The sequence below is a fragment of the Molossus molossus genome, unplaced genomic scaffold (assembly GCF_014108415.1).
Source record: "Molossus molossus isolate mMolMol1 unplaced genomic scaffold, mMolMol1.p scaffold_m16_p_29, whole genome shotgun sequence".
Lineage (NCBI taxonomy): Eukaryota > Metazoa > Chordata > Mammalia > Chiroptera > Molossidae > Molossus > Molossus molossus.
In genome coordinates, this window is record NW_023425365.1 from 1,560,294 (window position 1) to 1,584,456 (window position 24,163).

At 43.9% G+C, this 24,163-nt stretch overlaps 1 protein-coding gene across 8 annotated transcripts in view; it reads right to left on the reverse strand.

The window, feature by feature from the left end:
* The window catches only part of SPTLC1 (serine palmitoyltransferase long chain base subunit 1), a 61,650-nt gene that overhangs the window by 14,785 nt on the left and 22,702 nt on the right, over positions 1-24,163 (reverse strand). For 4 of the 8 annotated variants that reach the window (XM_036278507.1, XM_036278499.1, XM_036278498.1 and 1 more), the window contains exons 6-8: positions 21,910-22,042; positions 5,605-5,734; positions 1,088-1,177 (exon numbers count right to left, since the gene is read on the reverse strand). In XM_036278507.1, the coding sequence (XP_036134400.1) occupies positions 1,088-1,177; positions 5,605-5,734; positions 21,910-22,042 (353 nt within the window). Of the gene's footprint in view, positions 1-1,087; positions 1,178-5,604; positions 5,755-21,326; positions 21,805-21,909; positions 22,043-24,163 lie in introns of those variants that run through there. The other 4 variants (XM_036278500.1, XM_036278502.1, XM_036278506.1 and 1 more) reach the window with 3 other exon arrangements.

A 24,163-nucleotide genomic window follows, 5' to 3' on the forward strand; every position in this document is an offset into this window, starting at 1 on the left:
AGCAGCACTATTCACAAGAGCCAAAAGGTGGAAGCAGCCGAATACTCATCAGCAGACAGACAGTGCAGGACGTCCCCGACAGGTGACGTCCTTGCGCTACGCAGGGCCGAGGTGCTGGTGCCACAGAGGGAGAACCGGGAGAACAGGACGCTCGGTGCAGGAAGCCACACACCAAGGTCACGTCACAGCCGTCCTCCTTCAGCTCAGCTCACACTGCGGTTCCATTACCCACAGCCAACTGTGGTCTGAAAACATTAACTGGAAACTCCCGGAAATAAACAATTCAATAAACAGTCCGTGGTTGAGTCGCTGAGGAAGTCTTCCCTGGGAGTTACGAAAAGGGTTCAGCACCAGCCCGTGGATGGCGCCTGGATCGATGCCACTGAACTGGACCCTTCACAGCTAATTTTCTCAGCTTCCAGACCAGTTATTTTCTCTAGAACTGAACACAATTAACTGTAGCAAGACAGTGCTCAATAATGTCTGAGCCTCATTTTAGGTTCTTCAAACTACCTCAGTATTTGCAAACGTGAATTCCCATTCCGGTAAATTGGGAAACTACAACTGATACTGGAAGTTGACCAAAACCAAATCAAAACAAGCAAAAAAACCAACTGATTTTATGTTATGTAAATGTCATCTCAATTTTAAGAAATCTCAATAGTCATGTACAATTTTATTTATACGAAGTTCAACAAAAGGCAAAACTACAGGAACAGATCAATAATGGCCTTGGGCCAGGTCTGGGGGTCCTGGCTAAGAAGAGGCCTGAGGGAATTTTCTGGACTGATAGGTCTGTCTGTACTTTGATTAGGTGGTGGTGGACAGGGGTGCAGACCTCAAAGCTCATCAGACTACTCTGTAACTGTTCCACTGTATGTCCTCATACCTCAGAGAAGCGGAGCTGACTCCTCCATGGGCTCGGTAGGCATTTCACATTAGTCTACTTCCCTGGTATGATCAGAGGTGCTTCTGACACCTACTGTTCAGAGCAGTGCACAGGTCACACATTCCAAGTGGTCATAAACAGAAGGCAGACTGCCCAGCAGTCTGGACACTAAAACAATGAACCAACACGGCTGCTCACCAGTTCCGGAAGAGGACAGATAGTCCCAGTGTTCATGTACAACCCTTCAGCTATGATGAAACGTCGCGTCACACGTGCCTTGCGAGGATTCTTTAAGAGAAAAAAACCCAGACATTTAAAATATTAGTAACTCCATATACAAAATCTATGACAAGATTTATTTATCAAAATAAACAGGTAGCGTGGATGAATTTCAAGCCCAGGTCTGATACCGTGCTATTATGAGCAGAAGAATCATGGGTTCTCCTCTCAGATATGTGTTCTAGCCCCTGCAATCACCTAGGAGACCCGAGACACACAGACATGCATGTGCACACACACGGTGGAGGCACTATGAAACTATTATAACACAAACAAACCCTGCAGCCCAGAATGACTGGGGAAGGGCCCAGAGAACTTTCTGGAATGGAAGGATGTCTGATGACATGAGGGGCCATGGTACTGGGGTTACACAGGTCTAACCACTGGTCAGAACTGTATGGCCAGGATCTGTGCATTTCAGTGTCTGTACAACTACCTTAAACTAAAAATACTGTAACAATGATGTCAGTTAACACAGAGATGTAGTGGGAAGTGGGATGGTGATCCAGATGATATAAGAATGGCAGAATGTTGAGAACAAGCTGGGAGGAGGAGGTACAGAGACTTCATAATACTACTGTGTCCCCTTTCAATGTGCCTGGAATTTTCCACAATAAAAACAACAGAGATAAACTCTGCTTTACTTCATTTACTAAAAAACAGATGAAATCCTTTTCCTTCCTCACTCCTCACTAGTGGGTCAGGTAAAACCTGACTATGATCTCATCTAGTGATGATGGAAGTCGGTGGTATGGAAGGACATTTTCAGACAACACTTTCCCTATACCCCAGTGATTCCAAGTTCCCCTGCCAAATGTGTGGACGCTGTGTGTGCTGGGATGAACAACACTGAGACCCACAGGCAGTTTACCACCACCTTCCCATCAAAGGTTGCATGCCTTTAGGTTTGTCTGATGGACTAGAAACTACGTATCAGAGCTGTGCTGTCAGGGATAAGTCAGCACCCACAGTGGAAACTCTGAGCGGTGTCTGTCTGTGCTCAAGCATCCATCGTCAGTCCGCCTGGTCATCTCCACAAACCCAAAGGCCACAGGTCTGCTGGGGGTCCCAGATGGACATGGGGGCATCCTGCCTCTCCCTGCCGTTTAAAACGAAGTATTTTATTTAGGATTTAAAAATGTTCACTGCAGAACTCTTGGGAAATAGAAAAGTACAAAAAGAAATGTAACAAATTAGCTTGTCACACCACACAATGATAAGGTCTGTCTCTCTTGTAAAAACCGTATCTTTATAAATTATGTTGCTCAAATCAGGATTTTACTGCAACAGTTTTAGGATGTGAATTTTAAAAATATTATGTTACAAGCATTTCCACATTACTTAGTATTATTCAAAACATGGTCTTAGGGAAGAAACAGTATTCCACCTTGTGGGTTTACCATAAAGGAACGGCTCTCCCAATGTTGGATGTAGCCAGTGGCCCCTGCTTTGCTGCTTCTTTACATCGAATTGTAAATATCCTTCAACCTGTCACACTATTTCTGATTCTCTTCTAGTGACAGCACCCCAGATTAACAGTCCAAAGGGTATGGATACTTAAGAATACTGGGATAGTCCTGGCCGGTTTGGCTCAGTGGTTAGAGTGTCGGCCTGCGGACCAGAAAGTCCCGGGTTCAGTTCCCACTAAGGGCACGTACCTAGGTTGCAGTTTGTCCCCAGCCCAGTTGGGGTTGCGTGGGTGGCAACCAGTCAATGTGTCTCTCTCACATTGATGTTTCTCTCTCTCTCTCTTTCCCCCTCTCTCCCTCCCTATCTGAAGATAAATGCAGAAATGTCCTCAGGTAAGGATAAAAAAAAAAAGAGTACTGGGATCTATGTGCCCACTTGCCCTCCAGAAATGCTGGGTCAACTGAAACTCCCAGAGGTATAGGAGGGCCCTGTCCCATCACATGTATCAGTACTGACACTGATCGTCACTATTAAAAAGTGTTCTGCCCTAGATGGTTTGGCTTTGAAATTAGAGTGTCACTCTGAGGACCGAAGAATCGCGGGTTCGATCCCTGTCCAGGGCACGTACCTGGGCTGCAGGTTCAATCTGCAGCCCCGCCTTGGGGTCCTGTGGGAGGCGACCAGTCAATGTGTCTCTCTCACATCAATGTTTCTCTCTCCCCACCCCCAACTCTGTCTAATTACTAGTGAAGCCAGATTATTTTTCACTTGCTCAGTTATTTGTATTTCTTCTATAAAATGCTGTTTTTATCTACTGTTCTTCCTTTATTTTTTATAGAAGAATATGGAACATGAGAACCCTCCCTGTAGGAAAAGAACTAAAAAATATCTTGGGAAATTAATAAAAACAGTAATTGCCTAGCCAGTGTGGCTCAGTGGTTGAGCGTGGTTTTAGGCACCAGGAGGTCACAGCTTGATTCCTGGTCGGGGCACATGCCTGGGTGGCAGGCAAACTGATGTTTCTATCTCTCTCTCCCTTCCCTTACTCTCTGAGATCAATAAAAACATATTTAAAAAACAAAACAAAAACACACAGATCCAAACCTGGACTAAACTGCAATATTTTAATTCACTTTCAAAGAAAAGGTAAGCATCTATGTAGAAAATATTCAAAAACTTAACACTTACATTTATGTGAAAATAAAACTGAGAAAAAAAATCATTTTTCAAAACTAAATGTAGAGTAATTTAGGAAGTCTACTTTTGGCAGAAAAATATAGTATAAATTAATTAGTAAAAAAGTAAAAATGAGCCCTGGCCGGTGTGGCTCAGCGGTTAGAGCATCGGCCTGCGGTCCAGAGAGACCTGAGTTCGGTTCCCGCTAAGGGCACGTACCTCAGTTGCAGTTTGTCCCTGGCCCTGGTTGGGTTGTGCAGGTAGCAGCCACTCGATGTGTCCCTTTCACATCGATGTTTCTCTCTCTCTCTTCCTCCCGCTCTATTTGAACAAAAAATAAAAAAAAATGTCCTCAGGTGAGAATAAAAAAATTAATTAAAAAAAAAAAAAAAAAAGTAAAAACTATAGCCCTGGACAGTTTGCTCAGTGGTTAGAGTGTTGGTCCACAAACCAAAGAGTCGCAGGTTCGATTCCAGTTCAGTCCCGGGCCCTGGTCCGGGGCATACAAGAGGCAGCCAGTCGATGTCTCTCTGTCCCCCTCCCTCCCTCACACTCTATCTGAAGATAAATGGAAGAATATCCTCGGGTGAGAATTTAAAAAAAAGGTTAAAAGTATAAAATGGAAATACATTTCAAGATAATTTTATTTCTTGTTATTCATTAAAAAAAATTCCACAGGTAATAAATATGGTAAGACAAACACACAGACGCAAAACTGGAGTGTGATGTTTTCCAAATTGATACAATACTAACTGGGCACAATAAACTCTAGAGCAGACTGGTCCCTGGCCACACTCCGAGCAGCGTCTTCAGTCTGGCAGCACCCTACGACTCAGCCAGGGCAAGGGACATCTTTCCACGAGTTGTAGAAAGAGCCAGCAGTGGGCCAGTTCCCACGGCCAGCTTCCCTAGCTGTGTAGCTATAACGTCACCACAGATGGCATCCGTCACAGAGTACATACACGTGCTCAGTGAGACCTGCTCTCAGCTGTCACCAACAAAGACAACAGAATCCCAGAGGAACATGCACATATTTGGAAGAACAAAAAGTAACACAAAACTGAGGAGCGTGATGAGCACCTTTATCAGTTACTGGAACAGTCCTCTTGAACGTGGCGCTGAGACCAAGTCTGCAGTGACCAGGCTCCAGCCCAGTCCACACACAATGGCTCCTGCAGAACCACAGACCAGAACTACTTCCTTCATCCACAGCATCAGAAGATAAACAATAATTCGGACAGTGATGCTCTGAACACACCCCCTCCGCTGCCCTCTGCGTGAACTCGGAGGAACAAGCCCCGCTCCGCCAAGGGGAAGACAGGTGTGAATGGGCTGCGAGACCCAGGAAACCGGGCTTGCGGCACTACTCCCCAGGCAGCCCCTGCCAGAGCTGCAGCAGGAAGGTAGGTGGCGAAAGCCTCACTGTGCTCACAAATTCATAAACTAAGATCTGCTGTTACTGTTTCTCCCCCTTGTTGGCTACATGACTTATTCTGATATGAACTAATCTATTTTGAATTCAACAGGTCCATTTCATTAACACCCTCGTGAGTCCTGGAGCCATTTCTGCAGAGTTGGGAGCGTACGTTCCCCACCCCAGGAGTGTGGGCTGTTGCCTCTCCCCAGTTCAGAGCCGCCTGACACCTCCCCCCTCCGCCACGTGCACTCATGGCAGTGAGGAGGCCCACGATCAGACCTGGCCCTACAACAGGGAGCACATTTACTAAGCAGGACGTGCTGCCGGTCCAGATGCGGTCCGCAGGCAAGTTCCAGGACAGATCACCCTCTCATGTATCCCTCAGCTGCTCAGCAAGCACAAGCGCTCACGGAGGCCCTCAGAAGAACTGTACCTTGTGATCTTCGACCTCTTGTTCTCTTAGCAGTCGCTCCAGGTCAGCCATGTCATTGTGCTCAAATAATTTAATGTCGCTCCGTGATGCCTGTAATCCTTTCTGAATAGCAAAGCAGGCAGCTCTGTCTCTGTAAAGAAGAGAGAGCAACTGAACTGGGGTTTAAAGGGCCTTGTCAGTATTCTCAGAGAAAGAATGTTCCCTTTATTGTAAGATGGCCAACATTCCCTTGTTAATGTGACCACAATGGACACATAAAACTCGTTGGAACAAGCACACATCATTGTTCGCACTTCCCGGTGCAAGTTCTCCTCACAAAATGGCCACATCAGCTCTGCCCTGAGCAGCACCCGTCTGTGTTCCACCTCTCGGAAGTCAGCATGCACATTAACAGCATGCACGGGTGACCTCTCGGTTTACTGATGGCAGCCTTCTCTTTCCGAGAAATACACGCGCACTACATCTCACCATCAGTGCATCTCTGCCTGAAATGTCACCTCCCGCCGTCACACTGTCATGAGAAGCAATACTGCATGGTGACTCTATCTGTAAACCCAGGGCAGAACTCTGAATCTTGCAGATGAAACCCGTAAGATCTAAACTGGGTTAATTTGGAGGAAATACATTTTTAAATTAGGTTGTACTAATTAAAAGTATATGCAAGAGTCCTACTTCTGGGAAGATGGAGCAGACATACTTTCCCTATTTTTCTTACTAGGTGCAACCAAACCCCCAACATTACACACAAAACACACATAAGAAGACTGAGAGATGGAGAGAAATGTCAGACCAGCGAGGGACCTGAAACACGACATGAAATGAGTGTCCTGGATTTCCCAGACTTGGAGCTCATAAAACTGGCCACCTGGAAATGCACGGACACAGACAGAAAAGCTCTAACAGAGCCCACGCTCTGTAGCCACAGGCTCCCAGCAATCGCTAACAGCTCTACGCCGCCACCCCACGGCAGAACCCAGGCTGTGCCTTCTGTACCAGGAACACTGCAGGGCGGGGCTGAACTCGCCCCTTGTGAGGCTACAGGGCCCTTCAACACCCCCAGGGTGGTGTTGGATAAGGGAACTGAGACTTTTATCAGTGCCGACGATAACATGTGGCCCCAACTGTGCTGTCAGTGAGGCCATGTGGAGAGCCCCAAGTCCCACCTGCCCTGGTTAGGGGCACCCTCCCTCTCTCAGTGTGGCTGTACCAGAGGAGGTGCAGGAGAGAGTGGAGGGAGAGGACCCCCACCTCTCTGTCAACAGAGTCTGACTGGGAACCTCCACCTGGCAGTCATGAGGCACAGAGCACCCCCACACCTATCAGGAGAGTGTCAGAGAAAGCCAATCAAAACAGTGGTTGAAATAAAGGGCACATGATAACAGCATAATATGAAAACGTCCAGGCTTCAACCATCACTAGCCACACCAAGAACCAGAAGACTCCAGACAGAAGGAAAGAAAACTGCCAACAAGTATCAATGCTGAGGCCACCGGGGTGTCAGGACTTCTGATGATACTTTCAGAGCAGTCATGATGAAGACATGTTCTCCAGAAATAGAAAACAGAACCAACATACGATCCAGTAACTTTACTGCTGTGTAGTTACCCACAGAAAATGAAAACACGAATTCAGAAGACACATGCACCCCGATGTTACTTACACAGCCAAGATACGCAAGCAACCCAAGTGCTCATCACAGACAGTGGATAAAAAAGCTGTGGTACATATACACAATAGAACATTACTTGGCCATTAAAAAAATGAAATATTAGAGGGTATTATGCTGAGTGAAATAAGTCAAATATCACATAATTTCACTTATATGTGCAACTAATGAAAACAAAAACAAACAAACAAATCAAAGCAGAAACAGACTCAGAGGAAAAAACTGGTGATTACCAGAGGGAGGAGGCATTCAGGAGCTGGGAAAATAGGTGAAAGACATTAAGAAGTACAAATTTCCGCTACAAAAATTTATTTTATTCAATTTATGTATTTATTTTTATTCTTCACCCGAGGATACTTTTCTATTTATCATCAGGTAGAGTGGGAGGGAGGGAAGGGGGGAGAGAGAGGGAGAGAGAGAGAGAGAGAGAGAGAGAGATGTATCGATGTGACTGAGCCACATCAACTGGTTGCCTCCCACACGACCCGACCAGGGCTGAGGATGAACCACAACCAAGGTACATGCCCTTGACCGGAATTGAACCCGCCACTAATTGGTCTGCAGGCTGATGCTCTGACCGCTGAGCCAAACTGGCCAGGGCCAGTTATAAAAATGTAAATGAGTCAATGGGGATGTGACTGATGTACAGCAGAGAGAATATAACAGTAATACTGTAATAACTTTGTAAGATGACAGATGGTAATTAGAGTTATGTGGAGATCACTTCACATGAATATATATAAGCACCAAATCACTGTAATGTGCATCTGAAACTAATAGGATATTGTATGTCAATCGTACGCCAATAAAAATTAGTTTCCAATGAAACCAAGAACCGGTACTTTGAAAAGATAAACAAGGTTGATAAACCTTGAACAAGAAATATCAAGAAAAAAGAGAAGACCCAAATTAGTAAAATCAGAAATGAAGAGGAGAAAAAGTAACAACTGACATCACAGAAATACAAAAAATTGTAAGAAAATGTTGCAAACAACTATATGACAACAAATTAAACAATCTGGAAGAAATGGATAAATTCCTAGAAACATACAATCTCCCAAAATTGAATCAAAAAGAAAATCTGAACAGAATGATTACAATTAATGAAACTGAAGCAGTAATCCAAAAACTTCCAACAAACAAAACTCCTGCACTGGATAGCTTCAAAGGTGAATTTTACCAAACATTCAAAGAAGGGCTAACACCTACCCTTCTCAAACTATCTCAAAAATTCAAGAGGAGGGAAGACACCCAAACCCATTTCACGAGGCCAGCTGTATCCTAATTCCAAAACCAGATAAAGGATACTTCACAGAAAGAAAACTGTAGGCCAATATCCCTGATGAACATGGATGCAAAAATCCTCAACAAAATAATAGCAAACCGAATCTAGCAATACATAAAAAAGATCATACAACACCATGATCAAGTGGGACTTATTCCTGGGGTGAAAGGTTGGAACAATATCTGCAAATCAATAAATGTGATAACATCACATAAGCAAAATGAAGAATAAAAATCACATGATCATATCAACAGATGTAGAAAAAACATTTGACAAAATCCAGCACCCATTTATGATAAAAAGTCACAGCAAAGAAGGAATAGAAGGAACATATCTTTACATAATAAAGGCCATATATGGCAAAACACAGCTAACATCACACTCAATGGGCAAAAACTAAAAGCATTTTTAGGATCAGAAACAAGACAGGGATGTCCACTTTCACCACTCTTAATCAACATAGTAATGGAAATCCTAGCCACAGCAATCAGGCAAGAAGAATAAAAGGCATCCTAATTAGAAAAAAAGAAAGAAATAAAACGGTCATTTGCAGGTGAAATGATATTGTATAGAGAGTACCCTAAAGATCCCACCATAAAACTACTAGAAGTGATAAAACTAAAAGAACTGTACTTAGACAACTGTAAGACACTGAAGAAAGAAACCAAAGAAGGAAAAATAAGTGGAAACATATACTGTGTTCATGGATAAAAAGAATCAACACTGTTAAAATGTCCACAATACCCAAAGCGATCCACAGATTCAACTCAATTCCTATCAAAATACCAATGGCATATTTTACAAAACTAGAATAATCCAAAAATTTATACGGAACCACAAAAAAACTCAAATAGCCACAGCAATCTTGAGAAAGAAGAACAAAGTTGGAGAATCATGCTACCTGATATCAAACCATACTATAAGGCTATAGTAATCAAAGCAACATGGTACTGGCATAAAAGCACAGACATACACAGGGTGTCCTAAAATCATGTATATAGGGTGTCTGTAGATTCTATTACATTTTGAAAATGAAATGTATTTTAATAAACACTAACTTTATTAAACACTAGATCCATGAAACAATAGAGAGCCCAGAAATAAACCTATGCCTATATGGTCAATTAATACTTGACAAAGGAGGCAAGAACACAAAATGGGGTAAAGATAGTCTCTTCAATAAATGGTGCTGGGAAAATTGGACAGATACATGCAAGAAAAAAAAACAACCAAGAAACTATACCACCTTCTTACATCATATAGAAGAATAAACTCCATAAACAAGAAATAAATGGATTAAAGCCTTAAATGTAAGACTTGATAAGACAAAAATCCTAGAAGAAAACATAGACATGAATATTGTCTCTTAGTAACTGGACATTTCTCTTAGTAATATTTTTTCTGATACATCTCTTCTTGCAAGGGAAACAAAAGAAAAAATAAACAAATGGGACTATATGAAACTAAAACCTTTTTGCACAGCAAAGAAAACCACCAAAAAAATTAAAAGACAATCTACAGAATAGGAGAATATATTGACCAATGACATATTTGACAAGGGATTAATATGCAAAATTTATAAACGCATACAATTCAACATAAAAATCCAACTAAAAATGAGAAAAGTCCTGGCCGGTCTAACTCAGTAATTAGAGCATCAGCCTGTGGTCCAGAGAGACCAGGGTTCGGTTCCTACTAAGGGCATGTACCTCAGCTGCTGTTTGTCCCTGGCCCTGGTTGGGTCGTGTGGGTGGCAGCCACTTGATATGTCCCTTTCACATTGATGTTTGTCTCTCTCTCTCCCTCCCACTCTATCTTAACAAAAAACGAAAAAATGTCCTCAGGTGAGGATAAAAAAAAAAAAAAAAGAGGAAAGGCATTGAATGGGAGAACATGTTCACCAATGATACATCTGATAAGGTGTTACTATCCAAAACATATAAAGAACTTATACATCTTAACACCAACAAAACAAATAATCCAATTGAAAAATGGGCCAAGGACCTGAATAGACACCTCTTCAAAGAGGACATACAGATGGCCAACAGACACATGAAACAGATGCTCAACGTCCCTAATAATCAGAGATACAAAAACCACAAGAAATCATCTCATGCCTGTCAGAATGGCTATCATCAACACATCAACAAACAAGTGTTGGTGAGGACGTGGAGAAAAGGGAATCCTCATGCACTATTGGTGGGGGTGCAGACTGGTGCAGACACTGTGAAAAACAGTATGGCAGTTCCTCAAAAAATTAAAAATGAAACTGCCTTATGACCCAGCATTCCACTCTGGGTATATATCCGAAGAAACTCAAAAGACTTATTCAAGAGAATATGCACCCCTATGTTCACTGCAGCATTATTTACAATAGCCAAGAAATGGAAGTAACCCAAATGCCCAACAGATGAGTGGATAAAAAAAGCTATGGTACATATATACAATGGAATATTATTTGGCCACAAAAAGAACAAAATCTTACTATTTGGGACAGCATGGATGGACCTAGAGGGTATTATGCTAAGTGAAATATGTTATTCAGAGAAAGACAAAAGCGTATGATTTCACTTATACATTATGTGGAATCTAAAGAACAATATAAACAAACAGAACAGAAACCAACTCAGACACAGAGAGCAGAGTGATGGTTGCCAGGGGGGAGGGTTTTTTTGTTTGTGTTTTTTTAACTTGGATCATACTGCATTACTTAAAAAGATATTTTATTTTTCTCATTTCTGTTTCAAAGACTAGTAACATATTTACTGTAAAGTAAAATTAGTTTAAAAGTTCAATGAGCAATTATAAACACTCTTGAAACAAATAAAAAAACAGAAAGCTCCCACAAAGAAACAGAAGAGACAAAAACAAATCCTATGGATTTTAGAACTGAAAAACAAAACCATAAGAAAAAGCTTGGTGGATATGGGTTAAGCAGCAGAACGGAAGAGACAGAGGAATCAGTGAACTGAAGGAGTGTAATAACAGAAATTAGTCAATGTAAATTAGAGATCAAATTGATTAGAAAGAGGGATCTGTGGGACTACAATAAAAGATGCAACATTCACATCAGTGGGGTCCCAATGAAGAGAAAGAGGGTGGGGCTAAAAAGGTAGTCAAAGAAATAATGACTGAAAATGTTCCAAATATGGCAAGAGGCTAAAACCTAAAGATTAAAGAAGTTGAGCAACATTCATACATGTAAACCCAGATAAATGCCAAGACAATTACAGTCAAACTTCTGAAAATGAATGACAAAGAAAACATTCTTGAAAGCACCCCAAGAAAAAGGATACTTAATATATAAAAGAAAAAGAACTTGAGTGAAAGATTTCTTATCAAAAACCAAGGAGAACAACAACAAAAAAAATTACAATATATTTCAAATGGTGAAAAAAAAAGTCAACCAAAAATCCTACAACTAGCAAAAATATCCGTTAGGAATGAAGAGGAAGCCAAGACAGTCTTAGCTGAAGAAAAACTAAAAATCGTCCTCCAGACCTTCCCCAAAGGAATGGCTAAAGGAAGTTCTTCACATAGAAATAAATACATAAAATAAAAGAAAGAATCTTAGATTATCAGGAAGGAACAAAGAACACAGAAAATAAAAAATATGAACAAACACATTAGGCTTTTCTTCCCCTCTTGAGTTTTCTAAATTATTTTGGATGCTTAAAGTAAAAATTCTAACACCGTCTGATGTGGTTTGCAATGTATGTACAGAAAATAGTTAAACAATTATATTATAAACCAGAAGGTTAAAGGGATATAAAGGAAGTAAAGGTTTTATACTTAAACTGGTAAAATAATGAGCAGTAGAATGTGATAATTTACATGTATATATAATGTCAGAGCTACGACTTAAAAAACAATACAAAGGGAAACATTCAAAAACAATATGGATAGACTTCCGGTCAGGATGGCGGGTAGGTAAACGCGGTATCACATCCTCCCACAACCACATCAAAGTTACAACTAAACTACAGAACAACCATCATTCAAATCCGCCTGAAATCAAGCTGAATGGAAGTCCTACGACTACGGATTTAAGCAGCAGCCACATCCAGATTGGTAGGAGGGGCAGAGGTGGGCGGGCTGGTCCCACACCCACGTGTGGCGGATAAAAATCAGGAGGACCCCTCGGCTGGGAAGGTCCTTCCTGAGGACTGAGGGGTCCCCGTCCCACACCAGGTGTCCCGCTCAGGGTTCCAGTACCAGGAAGAGAATCCCCATAACTTCTGGCTGGAAAAACCAGCGGGAACTGAGGTTCAGGGAGGCTGAAGCGGCTGGAGCCCCAGGCAGCTTCTTAAAGGGCCCGCGCACGGACTTATCGGACTCTCTCCCTCTAAGCTTGAGGGAAGACAGCTTGAGGGGCACCAGAGACATACAGGGAAGAACTGAGCTGTTTGGCACTGGAGCAAGGGCTGGAGAGGGGGCTTTCTCTGGGACAAACGTGCTGTCAGAGGCCTTTGTTCCTTTAGTGAGCCCTTCCCTGGGGCAGCAGACAGTCGCCATATCTGGGACTCCAGAAACCTGGCTCACACTGGTAGCCCCGCCCTGGTGACTCCCTGAGGCCCCGCCCCACCCCACCCAACTCTCAAGCCCACCCAAGCTGTTGCCACTTGCCTAACCATAGGATTGGCCTGTCTTGGATCCTGCTTCAGGTTTTTCCTAAATTCTTTCAAACGAGCAGCATCTGGTCTCAGTGAGCCCCATACCTCTCATTAAGTAATACACTGAAACAAACACAGGGAGGCAGCCAAAATGAGGAGTCAGAGAAACAGGTTCCAAATGAAAGAACAGAACAAAACCCCAATAAAAGAACTAAGCGAAATGGAGATAAGCAACCTAACAGATGCTGAGTTCAAAATACTGCTTATAAGGATGCTCAATGAACTTAGTGAGAACCTCAGTGAACTTAGGGAGGGCCTCAAGAGCATAAAAAAGGACCAGTTAGAAATCATGGATACAGAGTTAGAATTGAAGGAGGCATTAACTGAAATAAAGAATAATTTACACAGCTTCAATAATAGAGTATGTAAATCCAAGGAGCAAACCATCGATTTGGAATATAAGGAAGCAAAAAATGCCCAATCAGAACAGCAAAAAGAAAAATGAATCCAAAAAAATGAGGATAGTGTAAGGAGCCTCTGGGACAACTTCAAGCGTGCCAACATTCGCATCTTGGGGGTGCCAGAAGGAGAAGAGCGAGAACAAGAAATTGAAAACTTGTTTGAAACAATAATGGCAGAAAACTTTCCTAACTTGGTGAAGGAAACAGACATACAAGTCCAGGAAGCACAGAGAGTCCCTAACAAGATGAACCCCAGGAGGCCCACACCAAGACGCACCATCATCAAAATGCAAAAGGTTCAAGACAAAGAGAGAATCTTAAAAACAGCAAGAGAAAGGCAGCTAGTTACCTACAAGGGAGTTCCCATTAGGCTGTCAGCTGATTTCTCAAAAGAAACTTTGCAGGCCAGAAGGGAGTGGCAAGAAATATTCAGAGTGATGAAAAGCAAGAACCTACAACCAAGATTACTCTATCCTGCAAAGCTTTCATTTAGAACCGATGGCCATATAAAAACTTTCCCAGACAAGAAAAAGTTAAAGTAGTTCATCACCACCAAACCGTTATTATATGAAATGATGAAGGGTCTTTTTGAAGAAAAAGATAAAATATATGAACAAAAAAATGGCAATGCATACATATCTATCAACAATGGAATCTACAAACAAAATGAACAGGTAGAACAGAAACATTCTCATAGATACAGAGAACATTTTGTTGGTTGCCAGTTGGGAGGGGGGTTGGGGGAATGGGTGAAAAATGTGAAGAGATTAAGAAGCACACATTCATTGCTAGACTGACAAACCTCAAAGGGAAAGGGGTTAGGAGGGTGGATGGGAAGAAATAAACCAAAGAACTTATATGCATAACCAACGGACACAGACAGTAGTGTGGGAAAAGGCGGAAGGGGGGTGGGAGTGGGGAGGAGGGGTTCGATGGGGGAAAAATGTGTAACATCTGTAATACATTTTACATCCAACAATAAAGATTAAAAAAAAAAAAAACAATATGAATAAATAAAAACGGAATCCCAAAACATGGTCAAATAATCAAAAAAGAGGCAAGAAAGAGAAAACAGAAAAACAAACACAGAGAGCAAATAACAAACAAAATAAGATTTAAGCCTTCATATATCACTAAATGTAAATGGCTAAAGTATCTAATTTAAAGTCAGAGATCGACAGAGTAGATTAAACATGACCCCACCATACACTTCCTATGAGAAATTCACTTCAAATGTAATAATGTAAGTAGTTAGGAGATATATATATATTACAATAATATAGGTAATGAAAGCATATACACAATAAATACATCATGCAAATATTCACCAAGGGAAAGTAGAATTGCCTAAGTTAATACCTAATATAGTAGACTTTGGAACAAAGAAATTACCAGAGACAAAGACAGACACCATATAATGATAACAAGGGTCAATTACCCAAGAACCTTATCCTAAGTGTGCACCAAACAATAGAGTTGCAAAAGATAACCAAAAACTGATAATAGTAAAATGAGAAATTGAAATGTCACAAATGCAGCAGCTGATAGAGCTACTAGGCAGAAAATCAGCAAGGGTGCAGAAGAATTCAACAACACTATCAACCAACCTACTGTCATTTACAGAACACTCCACTGAACAACAGAACATTCTTCTTCATTTTTTAAGAATCCTCACCCAAGGATAGTTTTCCATTTATTTTCAGATAGAGTGGGAGGGAGAGGGAGAGAGAGAGAAACACTGATGTGAGAGAGACACACTGATTGGTTGCCTCCTGCACGACCAGAGCTGGGGATGAACCGCAACCAAGGTATGTGCCCTTGATAGGAATCGAACCCGCGACTCTTTGGGCCGACACTCTAACCGCTGAACCAAATCAGCCATGGAAGAACATTCTTTTCAAAGTGAGCACAGAACATATTTTAAGACAGACTACTTCATGAGCCCTAAGACAAACTGCAACAAATTTAAACATTTAAAACACTTGGAAACTAAACAATACACTTCAAAGAGAAGGTCTAAAGGGAAATAAAACACAATGAACTAAAACAAAAATAAACACATCAAAATTTGTGGGACACAACTAATGCAATGCCGAGCGGGAAATTCATAGTACCAATGCATTACAAAAGAGACAAAGCCTCAAATCAGTAATTTAAGTTCCCACCTCAAGAATCTAGAAATAAAGAGCAAAATAAACCAATAGTGAGAAGACAGGAAATACTTAAAGGTCAGCAGAACTGAAAACAAAAATAGAATGAAAAACAATCAATAAAACAAAGAGAAGATCAATAAAATTGACAACCCTTTAGCAAAACTGACAAAAAAGGGTAGTAGACACAGATCATCAGTCATAAATGAAATGGGATATCACCGCAGACTCTGCAGACATTAGAAGGATAATAAGGGAATATTACAAAAAATGCTACACACATAAACCTAACAGCTTAAAAGAAATGGACATATTCCTTGAAAAACAAACTATCTCAACCTACCCAATATGACACAGATCATTTGAATAGCCCTATAATTATGGAAATTGAATTAATAATTAAAATACTTCCAAAAAAATACATCTCCATGCCCAGGTGGTTATTCTGGAGAAATATACTAAATGTTTAAAGAATTAACAATTTTATGTAGTTTCTCCGGAAAACAGAAGGGAAAGGAACACTTTCCAACTCATCAGATGAAGTATTATTCTGATGCCAAGACCAGACAAAGTCCAAAAAAAGTAAACTTCATGAGCCATCAGGGAAATGTAAATTAAAACCACAGTAAGATATCTCTACATACCTATCAGAATGGCTAAAAGAAGATGATAGTGATATTACCAAATGCTTCTGAGGATGTGCAGAAACTAAGTCACTTACACACTGTCGACAGCAATACAGAATGATACAGCCACTCTGAAAAATAGTTTCCCTACTGGCAGTACACTTGGGTCCCCTCTGGCTGCAGGGAGTCTATCTATTTTTCTTTATTGATTTTAGAGAGAGGAAGCGAGGGAGAGAGAGAGAGAGAGAGAAACACTGACAAGACAGAACATGGAGTGGCTGCCTCCTGCATGTCCCCCACTGGGGATCGGGCCCATAACCTGGGCATGTGTCCTGATTGGGAATCGAACCAGTGACCTCTTGGTGCAGGGTCAACGCTCAACCACTGAGCCACATCAGCTGGGCTGTTTGGCAATTTCTTTAAAAGCTAAATATACAATACCATATGACTCAGTAACTGCACTCCTTGGCATTTATCCCAGAGAAATGAAAACTTATGTCCACAGAACCATTATGTGAATGTTTACAGCAGCTTTACTTGTAATAGTCCTAAACTGGAAACAGCTCAGATGTCCTTAAGAGCTGAATGGTTCAACAAACTGTGGTGCACCTACACTACGAAATATGATTCAGCAATCCATATAAGAAACTCTTGATCCACCGAAGAACTTTAATAAATCTCCAGAGAATTAATGCTGAAGAAAGCCATTCCCAAAATGCTGCCTACTGTATAACTGCACTTGCACAACAATATTGAAATGACAGAATTGCAGAAATGGACACTAGTGATTGCCAGGGTTAAAGAAGTCAGCAGGGGTGCAGGTAAACTTGGTATTTGCCTGCTCCCACAACCACATAAAAGGAACAACTAAACTACAGGACAACCATCATTCAGAACCGCCTGAAATCTGGCGAAATGGAAGTCCTATATTTTGGGATTTAAAAAAGAAGCCACACTGAGACTGGTAGGAGGGACAAAGACACTGTGGAATGGGCTGGTCCCATACCCACACGTGGCAGGTAAAGCTTGGTCGGGATATCTCAGTGCTGAGGAATGAGGGGTCCCAGCCTCGCACCAGACCCTGCATCCCAGGGTTCCAGGGCCAAGAAGAGATGTTCCCGTAACTTCTGGTTGTGAAAACCAGTGGGGATTGAGGCGGAGGGAGACGGAAGGCTCCTTAAGTCCCAGGCAGCTCCTTTTAAAGGGCCCATGCACAGACTTACTCAGACTTATTCCCTCTGAGCTCAGTGCAGGCAGCAGCTTGAAAAGCACCAGAGACATATGAGGAGGAACTGAACTGTCCGGGGGCCGGGGGGCACTCAGCTTTCTTACAGACATAAGTGCTGGCAGAGCCCACTGTTCCTTTCCTAAGACCTCTCCCTCCGCCCCTGGTGATTTCCCAAGGTTCTGCTCCACCCAAATTCTGGGCCCACCCGAACTGTTTCCAGCAGCTTTTCCATGGAATGGACTGTCTTGGCTCATGCTGCAGATTTCCTACAATCTCTCAAATAAGCAGCACCTGGTCTCAGCGAGCCCATACCTCTGGCTAAGTGGCAGGCCTGGCACTAGCAGCAGCTGGCCTTGGGTTGCAGCTTGACTTCTCCTGGGAACTTCTGAGCCCAGCGCATGTAGCAGCCATCTGCAGATTGCTTTGTAGCGCATGCCAGGTGGCCCAGGAAGAACACAGGTGGCAGCTGACCGTGGCCTGCACCTCCCGGGAGGCCCCAGAGCCAGCACACCCAGTGGACAGCTTCAGACCACATCGAAGCATTACCAGCCAACCACCTCCAGAAGTGACACACTCAAGGGGTGGACTCAGTGGGCACCAGAGCCCTACTGAAGTAGGTCTGCTCTGTGGGGTGAGCCCCTGCACAGCTGATCCTCCACATTGGTCAGGGGTCACAGCCAGCCCTTGCAGATGATCAGTTTGGGGGTAAATCCCTGCTACTGATGTGCCAAAGGCAATCAAAGCTCAACTATAAGAGGGTGTACACAGCTCACAGGGTGGGTGGGGTGGGAAGGGGTACACCTTGAGTGCCCAGCTTGGGTGATCAGAGAGGCTGTGCCACTGGACCCTATAGAACACGTCTTACATTAGGCCACTCTACCAAGCCCAGGAGACGTAGCAGCTCTACCTAATACATAGAGACAAACACAGGGAAGCAGCCAAAATGAGGAGACAAAGAAACATGTCCTAGATGAAAGAACAGAACAAAACTTCAGGAACAAACAAAACAAAATCAAGATAAGCAATCAATCAGATGCAGAGTTCAAAACACTGGTTATATGGATGCTCAAGGAACTTAGTGAGAACCTCAATAGCATAAAAAAGGACCAGTGAGAAATGAAGGATGCACTAACTGAAATAAAGAATTTATAGGAAATCAACAGCAGAGTAGATGAAGCCCAGAATCAAGCCAGCGATTTGGAATATAAGGAAGCAAAAACCACCCAATCAGAACAGAAGAAAGAATCCAAAAAAATGAGGACAGTGTAAGGAGCCTCTGGGACAACTTCAAGCATATCCACATTCATATGATGGGGGTGCCAGAAGGAGAAGAGAGAGAGCAAGAAATTGAAAACCTATTTGAAAAAATAATGACAGAAAACTTCCCTAACTTGGTGAAGGAAACAGACATACAAGTCCAGGAAGCACAGAGAGTCCCAAACAAGATGAACCCAAAGAGGCCCACACCAAGACACATCATCATCAAAATGTAAAAAGATTAAAGATAAAGAGAGAATCATAAAAGCAGCAAGAGAAAAGCAGTTAGTAACTTACAAGGGAGTTCCCATAAGACTGTAGTTCCCACAGACAGACCTAAATATGTGAACAACCCCTGTGCTGAGACCTCCTATTGGCAAGGCATCATCACTGTTTACTAAGAAAGGAAGAAAATGAAGCATCGGACATACTGTTTATGTCTAATGAACTTATCAAAAACAATTTATCAAATTGTTTACTAAACACTATTTTTTTTTTTTTATCCTCACCCAAGGACACTTTTCCACTTTTTTTGTTCAGGTAGAGTGGGAGGGAGAGAGAGGAACAGAGAGAGAGAGAGAGAGAAACATCGATGTGAAAGGAACACATCGAGTGGCCGCCACCCGCACAACCGACCAGGGCCGGGGACAAACTGCAACCGAGGTACGCGCCCTTAGCGGGAACTGAACCCGGGTCTCTCAGGACCGCAGGCCGACGCTCTAACCACTGAGCCAAACCAGCCAGGGCCTAAACACTATTTTTTATTTATTTTTTTGTTAATCCTCACCCAAGGCTATTTTTTCCAATGATCTTTAGAGAGTGGAAGGGAGAGGGAAGGGGAAAGGCAGAGAGAAACATCTATGTAAGAGTGTCCCAACATCAATTGGCCTCCCACAGTGTCCCAACCAGGGTCGGGGATCAAACCTGTAACCTAGGTATATGCCCTTGACTTGGAATCAAACCCATGACCCTTTGGTGCACAGGCCAGCACTCTAACTATTGAGCCACACTGGCTAGGATACTAAACACCATTTTACCTCTAATGTTCCTACTGAATTTCAGGCAGAATATTTAAAATTCTGTAGAAATTGAAGTTCAAAGACATGGGGTAGAACGTTTGGAAGCGAACTTAACCTAGGTGTCCTAGCAGTTAAAACCAAAAGGATAATATAGTACTTAAGTGACAAAGAAAGAATACAAATTCAGTTGTAACTGCACATTTTTTCTGGACTTAAAACTCAAAAAGTTTATAATGGGGTGCTTGTGTGAGGTGATAATGGATGACATTCTAGTTGCAACTATGTTTTCACTAAAAACTAGAAACACTTCAGATCAGCACCTAAGTCTGTGACAAGTCTTATTTGATGTTCTTACTATGCAAAAGTTAAGCCTCCACTCTCGTGGTCACAGGAGAAACACCACTATGGGCCATGTGCTGGCGAGTTCCCAGGTCGCTGCAGGTAGGAAGGATGAGCAGAGCCCGCGCGGCAGTAGCAGGAGCTCATCAGCCCGTGAGAAGCAGCGGGAGCTGCAGGCCCAGGTGAGCGGAGCTCTGAGGTCCAGTCACTCCGATCCCTCTGCTGAGCGCCAGCCTCCATTCTTTCACCCACTGAACTGGTCCTCACTGGGCACTACCGAAAGGCAGCGAACCACTATGCATGGCTGGGTTGCAGTGCATCTGAGGCAGTATGAGCAGAGAGCAGAGGGGTGTGCTGCACACGCGTGAGGAGCAGAAGGACCCTGAAAGGCAGCGCATGCCACGTGGTCCTGGGTTCACACGGCACCAGGCCCTCTGGCTGCAAGCTCTTCCCCACATGCAGCCAGGGTCTGCAGAGGTTGGGGAGACCTTCCTGCAGGGTGAGCAGGAATTAAGCAAGAGAAGAGACGAGGAATAATATACTGAGCATGTGCACAGACCCCGACGTAAGAGGGAACGTTTCTAAGGCTGGTGAGGCTACACACGATGACCTGAGGGGAAATGGCACAAAATGAACTTGAAGAAGTAGTCTAGAACATGCAAGATCAAAATGAACACTGGGTTGTTATTTCAGGGACAGTGGAAGCTCTTAAAAGTAGGACATAATCCAATTTGCATTTAAAAAGATTATTTTGGCTATGGTGTTAAAAAAAGAAAAAGTAGCCCTGGCCGGTTTGGCTCAGCGGTTAGAGTGTCGGCCTGTGGTACAGAGAGACCCGGGTTCGGTTCCCGCTAAGGGCACGTACCTCGGTTGCAGTTTGTCCCCAGCCCTGGTTGGTCGTGCGGGTGGCAGCCACTTGATGTGTCCCTTCACATCGATGTTTCTCTGTCTCTCTCTCTTCCTCTCTCTCCCTCCCGCTCTATCTGAACAAAAAATGGAAAAATGTCCTCGGGTGAGGATAAAAAAAAAAAGAAAAAGTAAATGTGTTTTTCAAAATTCAAAGTAAATTTGTTTTTAAAATTAAAGTCATTTGATAGTCCACTCGAAAGATGACAGAGGCTCGGCCAGAGGCTGCTGAGAGGCGCAGGCAGCTGCGTGTCTCTGTCCCTCCCCTGCAGGGAGTGCAGCCCACCCAGTGCGTGTGCGTGTGCGTGAGCGTGCCGATCTGCACATGGGAGTGAGGGAGTGCCCGACTCATGGCTTCTGTGTTCTCAGCATGTCATGACCCAAGAGCAGCAGAGACAGGGTGGGGCGGGGTACAGGTAAGCGGAGGGACTGTGCCAGGCAGCACGAGGGGGCTGTGACTGCAGCCTAAGGAGGATACCACACGCCACAGAGCCGCTTGGGGAAGGGGACGGCCTCCTCCAGGGCGGCTTGGTTCTCCATCTCAGTACATAAACCACAATGAAAGACAGCTGAGCTGACACCTTCACGTACTCATCCTTCTAACGACTGCCTCGCAAATTCCGCAGAATCACTGTCCTGATTCTGAATTTCTTTAAAAACAAAAAATCAGCATTATTTTAGGCAGATAACCTCTAACAAATTAATTTTCTGGGAGGGTCAGCATTATTTCCAGAGGACTTGGCAAAGGCTCTCACACAAACACGATGTCCCCTCGCTTGGCATAGGCAGGAATGGCGCTGGCTATGGTGGCGAAGCCATAGGAGTAGATGATGGCCTCTTCTGTCTTCATAAACTTCGCCAGGCGGTCTTCCAAGTCCAAGTGCACATCTATTCAACAAGGAAAATTACATGGTTCACTGTCATGTTACTCTTCTCACTAACTAAAAAATAAAAATAAACAGTTTAGTTACTAATACTGTCACCTTATGGCCAAAATGTAATTGTTTTTAAGTCATACATTGCATAAGCTCTATTACGATAATTCTGGGCCGCCCTGGCCGGTTTGGCTCAGCGGTTAGAGCGTCGGCCTGCGGTCCTGAGAGACCCGGGTTCGGTTCCCGCTAAGGGCGCGTACCTCGGTTGCAGTTTGTCCCCGGCCCTGGTCGGTTGTGCGGGTGGCAGTCGCTCGATGTGTCCCTTTCACATCGATGTTTCTCTCTCTCTCTCTGTTCCTCTCTCTCCCTCCCACTCTGCCTGAACAAAAAGTGAAAAAATGTCCTCGGGTGAGGATAAAAAAAAAAAAGATAATTCTGGGCCAATACTACTTCTAACGCCTGTGAACAGAACCAGCTACTCATCCATCTGCACAATCTGTCACAGGCAGCTCCAATCTGGATTCTGCTTTGATGTCACTCTAGCTCAAGAATTCAAGGCCCAGCGACTTGACCAGCTCTTAAGTCCCTCAACCAATGCACAACACTAACTACTAACATCTCGCTGCATTTTAGGAGAGGAATGAGTCAGGCACCAAGACAACCTTCAACCAGCTTTTAACAGGAAAAGAAAAAGAAAAAAAAGTAGTTCATTTGCAAAGAACCCCACACTGCATCACGACGGGTTCTGGGCAGTGGGGTCCCTCCCCTACAGCGGGTGTCAGAGGAGCGGCGGCACCTGCCAGCACCTGCAGGACGGAGGTCTGCCTGCTTCCTGAAGTGTCCTGGGGAACGGAAAGGTCAAGTGCCAAGAGAGTACGCGCTTTCGCAGACAGCTCAGGGAGAACGCGCTGGAACAGTGGGGACAAGCCGTCATCATCACACCGTTTCCTCTCTCCCATACCACGGCCCCCAGCCTTTCACTTCCCAGGCCGGCTGCAGGCCGGGAGGAAGAGCCACTGATGTCTAGAACAAACAGGCACTGGCTGGCTTCGAACCTGAAAACCTGAAAGTGGTCTTAAAAGGAAGCATCATTAGGAGAAAAAGATTTTTAAAACTTCCTTGAGCTCTTTACTCCAGCAGGGCCCAAGCCTGGGCTGGAGCACAGCTTCACCACATGCCCCGCACAAGGAGAGCTCAGACGCAGAGGAGCGAGCCTGCCCTGGAGCTGCAGGGAGAAAGGAGGGTCAGAGGGGCCAGAGGCAGACTCTGAGACTGTGGAAAAGGGAACCACGGCACGGCCACTGAGGGGACTTGGAGGTGCAGGCAGCAGAGAGGGGTGCTGCAGAGGGCTGATGGGCAGGCAGAGCCCTCTGGCCCCGATGTGAGGCCCCATGGGTGAAAGCAGCACCCCAGGAGCCTGAGAACCCCTGCCCTCAGCATCAGCCTGCCCTCCAAGGGCACTGGCACCTCCCTCCAGGGCCCAGGGAGAAGGCAGGGCCCGCAGCTCCGCACTCCTGAGGGACAGGTGTGCCCCTCCCCCACAGGGGCCTTCTTGGTGAGAAGGGGGAGAGGGAAGAGACCTGAAGAACCAGACACACAGAAGGGATGATGTAACCAATGGGTACACAGCTCGACGTTGAGTGGATTAAACATTCCCACATAAGAGACATGATGAACCATCAGGGGCCAGGTTCTTACCACCTTTTAGGAGGGACACGTGAGGGAGGTCAGCTCAGCTACCAGAAATGAATGACTTTCTTAGCACATGTGAACAAGAGTCTAAAACCTCGCCCTGGCCGGTTTGGCTCAGCGGTTAGAGTGTCAGCCTGCGGTCTGGAGAGACCCGGGTTCGGTTCCCGCTAAGGGCATGTACCTCGGTTGCAGTTTGTCCCCAGCTCTGGTTGGTCGTGCGGGTGACAGCCACTCGATGTGTCTCTTTCATGTCGATGTTTCTCTCTCTCTCTCTCCCACTCTATCTGAACAAAAAATGGAAAAATGTCCTTGGGTGAGGATTTAAAAAATTTAAAAAATAAATAAATAAATAAAACCTGCAAACCCACTCTGATTTATGAGGCAAACTGATCTACTGTGATCCCTTGTAACTAGTTGAAGCCAAAATTAAAAATTTTTAAAG